Source organism: Mesitornis unicolor, unplaced genomic scaffold, assembly GCF_000695765.1.
Source record: "Mesitornis unicolor isolate BGI_N332 unplaced genomic scaffold, ASM69576v1 scaffold33884, whole genome shotgun sequence".
Lineage (NCBI taxonomy): Eukaryota > Metazoa > Chordata > Aves > Mesitornithiformes > Mesitornithidae > Mesitornis > Mesitornis unicolor.
The window spans coordinates 11966-22526 of record NW_010180039.1 but is presented as its reverse complement, the minus strand read 5'-3'; the positions used below and the strand labels follow the sequence as shown (position 1 = coordinate 22526).

The 10561-nt window shown below is 39.3% G+C and overlaps 1 protein-coding gene across 2 annotated transcripts in view; it reads right to left on the bottom strand.

The window, feature by feature from the left end:
• The window catches only part of CCNY (cyclin Y), a 46430-nt gene extending 41815 nt beyond the window's left edge, over window positions 1-4615 (bottom strand). The window contains exon 1 of one of the 2 annotated variants that reach the window (XM_010182986.1): window positions 4547-4615. In XM_010182986.1, coding sequence (XP_010181288.1) covers window positions 4547-4613 — 67 coding nt within the window. In that variant the 5' untranslated portion in view covers window positions 4614-4615. The remainder of the gene's footprint in view (window positions 1-4546) is intronic. The other variant, XM_010182987.1, reaches the window with a different exon arrangement.
• Between the last annotated feature and the right edge of the window lie 5946 nt (window positions 4616-10561).

Sequence of the window (10561 nt, the reverse complement as noted above, 5' to 3'; positions counted from 1 at the left end):
GCTGAAACACTGCACTACACTTAAGTTCCACACACTGCATTTATCACCAGCAAGGGACATAAATAATCTAAAGGGAAACAACAGAATGATGGTAGATAATCACTTCTAAGAACAGCCAAAATATTTGTCTAGTATTACATATTGCAATGTACAGGCAGTAAATAATTCTGATAAGCTGCATATAAACCTAATAGAGTACATAACTGAAAATTAACACTTATTAACTGCAAAATTTTGAATACAGTTAAGTATTTAACAGTGTTTTAATCACAAAAAATTATACAGTATACAAAGCTCTTATGGACAAAATCATATAAAGACAGCCCGCATATACTCCAAATTCCATTTTAATCACCTTATATCCCCTTAGTTTTTTTGCTTCTAGTATTTTCCCTTGTATCCATTATTCAATTCCCCAAGAAAATATATTCATTTATTTACCAAAGCAGAATATCACTCACAGCTCATTCCCTTTTGCTGTTGCCAATCTCCAGAAGAATACATTAATGTATTACATACACCCCTCACTTCTCCCTGCTCAAGCCCTGCACCACATTGATTTCCCTTCCCCTCTTTCCCCCCATATAACAGCAGCTCAGCCTGGATTCTCCAGTGAGGGACTACAGGGCGGCAGCTGCGTTTTTGTCCTTCTGGCCTGCTCTGCCATAACATAGGTCTTAACTCATTCCAAAACTTATGCCGATGGGGAATTGGGCATTGCAGAAACCCATTTTGCCACAACCGCTCTCTTTTGTGATCACAACCCTTCCTCTCAACAAGGGAAAGCCAATTACTCCACAAGGCAAAAGGCCACTTCTGCCAAGCTAAAATTACTGTAAAGAGAGCCACCACTTGGCTTCGGTCAGTTTAAAGATGCTCTGCACTGCCCACATGGCACAGCATGGTCTTCAGCAGACCAGACCGTAGTGCTGTAATTAACTGTCATTTTGTAGCATAAACTCCTAACTGCGACTCCAAGCTTTTGGCTTTCAAGCATGGGTTTTTGATGAAATGAAGCTGCACAGATTTAGAGTCAGTTTAAACAATTAAACTTCCACTTTCCTTCTAACATTTTAAAACTTGGAAGTTGGAATGGAACTCTTCAAGCGGAGACTGAGATGCTGCCAAACTGACTTAGTTTTCCTCATTTTAAGGTCAATGACCTGTTCCTATTTCTGTAGGCACTTTCAAGTGTTATTCTTGAACATTTGCAATAGGACGAAAATGTATTATCCTGAAATAAAAGGGAGTGAGGAAATACACACACACACGTACATGTGTGTACATGTATGTATATATTTTTCACTGACCTGTAACAGAAACTTGCTTTGTGCATTTTCTGTAGACTATCTTAATGTTACTTGTATCAGGATTGAATACAAAATCTCCGGGGGTTACCATCAATAAAAATATCTCACATTTTGGAGTTTGTACATAATTTCTTCTTGTTTTATCCAAATCAGGAGACTGGTCCTAGTTAACATTAAAGAGTAAGTGCAGCTTACTTCACTTCCATCCACTATATAAATACAGTTTCAAAATCCTCTGTCTGAAGCCCATTGTTGCACTGATAATGCAATATTTAGCCAGTTCACTCAATGTGTAAAGCCTAACCTCAGGTTGAAGTGAAGAGCTGTAAGCCACTTACAGGAAAAACCACTACCAGCACCCATTAAGGTGCAACCATTGCCCTCTTGCTGTTATAAGGAAAGGAAGTTACATCATTGAGCACTAAGATTTGAAAATCCTGGCTTAAAGACATCCACACGCTAAATAGCGCATGGCTTTTCTGTCACCTAAACCATCCTCCTTGCAGGCCAAACTCGGCAAACAAGGGAAAACTTGCATAAAGCACTCATAGAAGTTAAAGACATAAAAGGTGATATTCTGTACTAGCTCCCTAAACTGGAGGAATTACTCATGTAAGATTCAGCACCTAGGAAATGCCCACAAAGAGCTGGAAACATTTAAAAAAGCTACTTTAGTTAGGAACTGAATTAATACTTATTGTGTCTTTTTTACAGATTCATTTAACTCTCAGGTAACCAAGGCTGCATTCACACTACTGAATAAGAGGGACAGAATAGATTTAGATGCTTAGTGTGACATCCAAGCTTCACAGAACAATGGAAAATTTGGACCACGTAACATCCAGAGATGCCATGTCCTGTCTCACTATATTTGATGGAATCAGATTGTTGCTCTTCACTCATGTTGATTACAAGCAGCTCAAGCACAGCTCCTATGCCAGGGCAGTACTACAAGGTTATCAGAGAGGCTGACAGAGTACAGGGCTACTAGAAAATCAAATGTGGATCTGCCCAAAGGTGATGTTGCCAAGTCACTCTAGCACATAGTTACGGACTTGGCCCTTTCCTGCTGTAGAAACACATTGTGAACGCTCGAGAGTCACAGCCAGATGCTGGATGAAACCTTGAGTTCATAGAATCATAGAATGTATTGGGTTGGAAGGGACCTTTAAAGATCATCTAGTCCAATCCCCTGCAGTGAGCAGGGACAATGTTACCAGATTAGGTAGCTCAGATCCCCATCAAGCCTGACCTTGAGTATCTCCAGGGTTGGGACCTCCACCATCTCTCTGGGCAACCTGTTGCAGTGATCTACCACCCTCATATTGCAGCACTTGAGTCCTGATGTCCCTCAGCTCTCCAATATGTAGATTTTCAATGTATGCAGTTCTCGTCTATAGAAATAATTTCACTTACAGTCAACAGGAAGGTTTGCCAGCACAATGCTAATGAAGAGAGGCAGTTACGTGCCCAAGTTCAGTGTTTTAAACATTGGTAGCTCAGCTCTCCCCCTTCTACACTGACTTAAGAAATCTTGAGAGTCCCCTAGATTGTCAGAATACAACCCTACATACCCTGAATCATCCTCATATTTTCCCCTTAACAAGTATTTTGGTGTTATGCAACATCCTTGAATAGGGTTAGAACTCCTACAGCTCACTTGGTTCCACAACAGGCCCAAAGTCCAGCCAAGGGAAATTCTTATTACTGTCGCTTGTCCCACCAGAATGGGATGGCTCTTGGCAGTACACCAGCAGGTACACGTTTGCAGAATCTTTCTTTCGTACAAGCAAGATAGACTTTGGATTTTTTCAACTGTGATCAAGGATAGCTGAACAGATCTTACACTCCCGCTGATGATGTTTCCATAAACTAGAACAAAGTTTCGCTGATGAAATCTAGCATGGATGTAAACTGTCATTTAAAAAAATACTTACAATTAACTACATACTGTAAGAAATTAATGACTATTAACTATAAGCAAGAAGAATCTGGTCAAAATTTTAGTTGTTGGACTTGGGATTTTTTGTCCTTTTTTTTTAACAAGCTGGAACAAGAAACATGTGGCATCTGTATGGGATTACGCAGTCTCAAAACATGTAAAATGTTTTGTCTATGTAAAATAGACATCATTCTTCATAATACAGTATACTATGACAATATTATCATATTTATTTTACAGACTACCAAACGAGACTAGAATGGTAATTCACATCCAAAACCACCTAAGGCATTGACAGAATCACACAGATCCAGGGCTGAATTCAGAAGGATAACCTAAAGGGCAAAAGAGGTACTCACATAATTAACTCTTCAATTAGGGCCTAAATGTATATCCTCTGTGTTCTAGTCATGCTCAAAAATTAGCAAAAAATACACAATAAATGAAAACTACATTATTTTTAAGAGATGTGTTTAACACTGCAATTTACTATGTAAATCAAAAATGGCATTTATAAAGCAGCAGAAAGAAGCCAAAGAATTCATACTGGACAGTCAGAATTATAATGTAGAAACTGCTTTGAAAGTCTTGGTAGAAAATCATTTGTTTGGCATTGATTATTCATCTACTTCTAAAACAACATGTCATGCACGTCCAACAGGGAATGAAAGAGCCAGAATAAATGGCGTCCTATTCCACTGACTCTATCAAGAGGCTTGTTTAATAGACATAATTCCAGAGGGATCATTTTGTCTATGAATAAAAAAAAAATACTCCAGACAAATATATTAAATCCATAATGGAGAGAAGAAGAGAGAATATTTGGGTGGGATGAGGGTTATTTTGCTATTAAAATCTAGTACTGATCTCATTTACAGTATTCAGCTATATTCGAGGCAACTCTGGACTGCCTTCTTAGCTAATGTAAACTGGCATTTTCCAAGAAAATGTTCAGAGTTTAAAAAAAAAAAACAGTTACAGAGAAGATTTTGGATTTAGAGAAAATATTTTTGAAATATAATTGTATTAAGTTTTATCCCTACTTGCAGTTCTGATACAGTGAGTACTTGGAACCTAAAATTTCAGGACATGACAGGAATCTAACCTGCACCTTCACTACTGGTCTTACAAAATAGTTAACTAAAGGTGTGACTTTTTTCAACTCTACCATGATGCCTATGAAAGCCTCTTTTTTGGGAGGGGAATTAGATATTAAAGGACTATCACATGCATTCTAACAAAGGGTTTAGAGATAACTGCAACAGTAAATACTGTAATAAGTTCAGTAACCTACCATCTGTCTGTGATTTACTGAGGAATATCGTACTGGCCCGTGGATGATCAGATGGGTTGAATTCCATGTTCAAATCTGGAAAGAAAGAAAGAATAGCACAAAAACATTTATGATTATCCGGTGGTATACACAGATTTTCCCATTCTTTTTAATAAGATGGCGTTTACATACTTAAGCAGCAGTAAAACAAAATCCATCTTGAGGCCCACTTTTTTTATCCTTCTTCACACAAGTGGCTCTTTTTGGCATGTAAATAATTTGCATCAACACATCCCTAGGATTAGACTTCAGTTCTAAGGGCTGGTTTTGGATTAAAACAGATAAAGCAGCTTCAGAAGTTTGTACACAAGAAGTCAGGAATTATCCATTTACCATCAGTTTCTTCCTACCATGCCCCAAAGCCATTGGTAAGCACAGAAACACAGTTTGTTATACCTAATTATAGAAGAATTAAGTATTACAAAACAAATACGCAACCTTCTGCAGATAGATGGGTTTCCAAGATTATATATATGTGATTAAACTAAGTAGCTATTGTAGCTGAACATAAACAAGCTAAGTCTACGGCCAGAGTGTTTTAAATGGTCAACATTACAAAATCTTGGAACCTTCCTGATACTTCACAGATGAACATATCCCTTGCTGTGACAACTTCTTAAAAAAAATCCAACTAAAAAACCTTTGCCAGGTTAAAGATGCAAATCTATCACAGCTTATACAAACTTCTATGAATACTATTTTCCCCTGTCGAGGTTAAAATCCATTAAATTTACTTGTTTCCAAATTCCACTGCACTACCAATCTGTCAATTCTTACATGCCTGCATCCACTTGAAAGCATGCTACTAAACACTGCATATAATTTTTCAGCATTTTCTTCCTCTCCCAGCGTGGCTATCACAACCTTACATTCTCTTGATGTCCAGATACACGTTCTCTTGCATTTGATGCAAGCACTTATGCATGAGCACTGATAGGTTTATCTTCTGCTTTCTACATTTGTGTCACTCCCCTTCCATATCTCTGTGAAAACTGAGCAAAACTGGAAATTAAGCCTCATGTGTTATGAAAACAAAACAAAGTCTTTCTGCCCAGAGGTCACATTCTCCCGTCTACAGCTTTCCATGTTCCTTTACCATTCATCACCATATTCTCTTCTGCCTTTCCCTTCTATTTACTAATTTACTAGGTATTCCACATCCCTGGTGTTTTCGCCTGACCACACACCTCTCTACAAATGTACTTTCTATTTGTATTTCCCCCCTTATGCTCTCTTGGTTTCCTTGTTATCTCCCTGCATTCTGCAGCCCATGCGGTGAGCAGCCTGATGTGCTGCTGGTACCTGGACAGCTGGAATAAACATGATCTTACTTGGAATGAAGAATCCAGAAGATCAACTCCTGACTTGGAAAGGGGGATTACTGTTATTATCAAACTCACAAAGGAAAAAATAAACAATCAAAAACTAATAATTTCAAAGGAAAGAGATTATTGATTCTCCCAGAAACCAGTTTGTAGCCAAGCTTGGAGAAGATTCTAGAAGGTCACCTTACTAGTAGAAGTTATGACTTGAAAGGACTGGGTTAGAAAGAATGTTTTCCTGTTACTTTCTTCATCTTTTTTTAGACACAGAGATGAAGAAAAAAAAGAACAGATAGTGCTGGCAATGATTGTTTTCCATTTCAGGATAGTTTTTCCATTAAGTGGAATTCAAGATGCAATTCATTAAGTAAAGAGTAATCAGCATTTTAAAATTACAAAATACATTGTCTTTTATTCTCCTCATCATCTTTTATCCAAAAGCACAATACATCACCATTACAAATAAATGGCTTTTTGTTAAACCACTATAGACAATCTTTCTACAAATCTTTTAAAGAACAGCAATGCAAATTCAGTCAACAAAACAGGACCACATGAGACTGAATTCAGCATACAAAACCCTGCCCCTAAACAGACAGGCATTCCTTTCCTTCAAGCCCAGAAAATTATCTGCTCGGGGAGTAATAACAACCTAGCACAGGCTTACAGGCTGTTTGCAGGGCTGAATTTGTTCTGAAAAAGAACAAATTGCCACATTTTGCAGTCAAGTTGCAACTATTTAAGATTCCTGTGTTACAAAAGGCTGTTAAGCAAAAGCAGCAAACCAACAGAGCACTTGCAGTCTTTCTCAAAAAAAAAAGCCACCAAAAAAAGGCTACCAAAAAGCACTGGCGCTCAGATAAACTGTTATTTTCAGAGAGGAGCTGAAAGACCAGCAGAATTCAGCAAAATCCAGCAAAACCCAGTCTCAGCAGCTGCAGAAGCTGGACCAGGGATTTTGAATCACCCTGGGAGAGGCAGTACTCGCTGCCAGACAGTGGCCGTGGCTCCTTCCCACCACTGAACCCCCCAAAGTTCCATGTGTCCTCTTCTCTCCACATACTTCTCAGCAACAGCAGCCACCAAACACATTCATCCATCTTCCGCAAACTGCTTGCACGAGGAGGAGAACACGGGCACAGCCTGCTGGGGCAGGTTACCCCAAGGCGATGCCAAGTGCTGCTGAGAGAGGCCGGCTCCCCACCTTCCTTGAGGAACAGCACAGGTCCTGTGGGCCTGCAGCAGAAGAAAGTGCCGTTTGGTGGGGAGCTGCAACTCCATCGCTCCCAGCTCCTCCAGGGAAAAGCATCAGGCAAACTGGAGCATCCCACAGGCCACCTGCGGGACCACACCACTGCAAGACACCACTGCTGCCACACAGGAAGATTAGAACGGATGAAGCTTCCACAAGATTTCAGTCTCTGGTTGATCTTAGACGTTTTTATTAATTGTACAACTTGAAAACAACTGCCTCTTTGAATCTGGCAACAAATTCTTACAAATCTGTAATTAGAAACTGTGTTACAGAAGAAAGAGATCAAATGACAGAGACATATCTGAAGCTACTAACTCATCACCAAAGGGCATTACCCATCCTAAAGAAAATAATATATTCAAACTTCTTAAGTCTTATCAGTAGTTCTTTCTAGTAATTGAAAAGTATCACAAAAAACAGCCACAATATGAAAAGGTTACCCATTTTGTAATGGCATAGCTGAAGATGAAGATTTAAACTCACGCAAGCAATACTCTATTATTCGAAAGCAAGGAAAATGAGAGACAGGGTTTCAATGATTGAAATCTGCACAGAACAATTCTCCATTGCTAGAAGTCTGCTCTGTGACTCATCACGGCCTTATAAAGGAAAGATTTAAAGTGCGTAATTCTTCCTACAGTTACCCTGCACTCCAAAATTTGCTTTTATGAAAAAGTCACTGTCTTATAGACAGTGCAAATAAAAAATATTTCACTGTAGATGTTCTTTCCAGTTAGACAGATGTGGAATGTTTCTCCACATCTTCTCACAGTTCAAAGATCAGGTTTTCTTCTTTTTTGGTTCCAAAGGACTGTTAAGTTATGCAAAAATGTAACTTCTATTCTGTAAACAACTACACAGTGATATGCCCCATGAAAATTTCAGGAGTTTTGGCTTCTCAGGATTAGGATGCAAAGGTGTGCGTTCATAAAGACATGTATACACGCACATGCATTTATCTATATCTATATAGACGTATATTTAGACCAAACCTAATTTTTGGTTAACAAAAGCAAAGGCAGCTTCAGGTACTGTTCAGCGAAGAGATCATGTGCCTAACAGAATACACACAATTTTTGATTATTCAGGCAAGACCAGAGTTACAAATACAAGCAAATATACTTACGACTGCATTCTCTGTCTTGCTTAGTATCACGCCACAATAACAGTTATTATAGCGGGAATTCTAATTTATCATGTCAAAATAAAGTCACTCTCTCCAAGAAAAAGAAGTAGATTTTGCACGCAGCTTAGTTCAGAACATAACTGTGCTGAAGTTTAAGCACCAGAAGATCACATTGAGATTCACCCTGTACATGGTGAGAAACAGTTCCTGAAGCCACAGTAGCTGCGTTCAAAGATGGCCATAAAAAGAAGCGAACTGTAAAACAGTTTGGTTTCAGACTTGGGCTAAAGCCCAGATAAATCTCAAAACAAGACCTTAAAAGCATTACTGAGACCAAAAATATTGAATACAACCTCAGTCTGCGCTTTTTAAAAGGATAAGAATAAAGTTCAGATGAGTGTAAAAGAGAGCTACAGGAACGACCGGAGGACTTGCAGAAACTGCCTTCAAGTGAGTCTGAGTTCAAACCATTTAGCTGATGAAAAAGGAAAATCAGAAGGTCTCTGAAGTTCACATTTTCTTCTCCCCCTGTGAAAGTGCAATTGCTGAAAGCTCTCTCTAATCTAGCACACACCATAACAAAGCCAGTGGAAAATGAAAGCAGAAAGACCTTAATTATGAACTTGGATGGAAAAAAAAGGGAGGATAATTAAGCACTGAAGCTCCAGACTCAGGGAACTCAAGTCATTTTGATGATTTTCCCTAGAAGATTGCTTCAGCCAAACATCTTTAGGCCAGCGTGAGTATTTAGGCTCAATTTAAGAACAACTACATGCAAACTACTGGCATATGATTCATATGCAGGTCAGATCAGATGATCCCAGGGGGCTCTAGTCCAAGTTCTATAAAATCTTCAGAAATAGCAATATTTAAATTATTAAGCAGAAAACCTCAGCAAATCTCAGTGGCACATCTGTAAACTTTCTAAAACTGTACCAAAACTCTACTGCAATTCTTCAGAAAGAGCTAAGTTTTAAGCCTTGTGGTCAGAATACATTATGATGAGACTAAATTTCTTGTGGCAAAATTTTAACCCAAAAAAGAAAGTTTCTTCAACCCATTCGTCTATTGAGATAGAAAAACACACCACAAGAGGATGAAGGATGGATGGTGTAGCAACTCACTTCTGAACAATATGCATCAGAGCTTCTGTCATGACACAAACAGGAAAAACCAGGAGTTGCTGCTTCTATAACAGTGCACATGGGTTACAGCACACTGAGCAGGTCTGAAAAATGTGTTTATTCTATCAGAAAAATAAGATACTGCTTCCTTTTGAACAATGAAAGTTGGGCAAGTTTGCACTGCCAAAGCTCTGAGGCTGATTCAATAGCACACAAAAGTCTAAAATGAGTGAAACATTTGTTTTAGACTTAAACAGTTCTGAAATAATCTGGTGAAATTATTTTCCTTCCTTCCTTTTATCCCTGGGACCACAGGTTATCACTGTCACTGCACAACTACCACTGTCACTGAGGAAAGAGATAGTGTCACATATCAGTTTAGTGACCTATCATATGCTTAAAAATGAAATCAATCCATGTTTCTTTGCACCAGAAGATTTAAATTTTTTTTAGTTCTCTAAAGGGACTTCAGGTAAGAATGCCACAGAGGAAACTGCAGCTGACAGAGTGAACCTCTTTACCATCTTTTCTCCACTCACAACCTGACATTACAGAGCAAATGCCTGATATGGCCTGGTGGGTGGAAAACAACAAAAGTGCCACAAAGTTGCTTATCAAGAAATTAAAAGAATGCAAGCAAGGAGCAACGTTTGATTAAGCCCTACATGTTTACATGTTCCCTGTCAAAAGGGAAGAGAAAACAATCCCCACGGGAGCAGAGGGAAAGGGAAGCACCGGTGACCTGCAGGAAGGAAAAGGCTTTCACAGAGACGTCAAGGGGTTTCAGTGTGCCCTGATGTGGGGGGACAGGATGGCTCTGTGCCTCCCTAGGAGAGCTGTGCCTCCCTCGCCCGTGCCACCTCCACAGTACCAGGAGGACCCCAGATGTCATTTCCCTGGCCAGCAGAAAGGGCGAAGTTGTTGCTGCAGCTCTCAGCGAACCAGCCCGTACAAACAAGCCGGTGTCCTCTGTGGGCAGAGAAACAGAAACTGTGTTCTCCAGGCACAGACCAGGAGATAAAAGTTCCCCCGACACTGAACCTAGAAAAAACTGCTGAAATAGATTTCAAAAGTCTTATTGCACCTTGTGTCTTTCTGCTTCTCTTTTACTCTGGTGGGCTGCTCCCCTCTAGCCATTTAAATGTAATT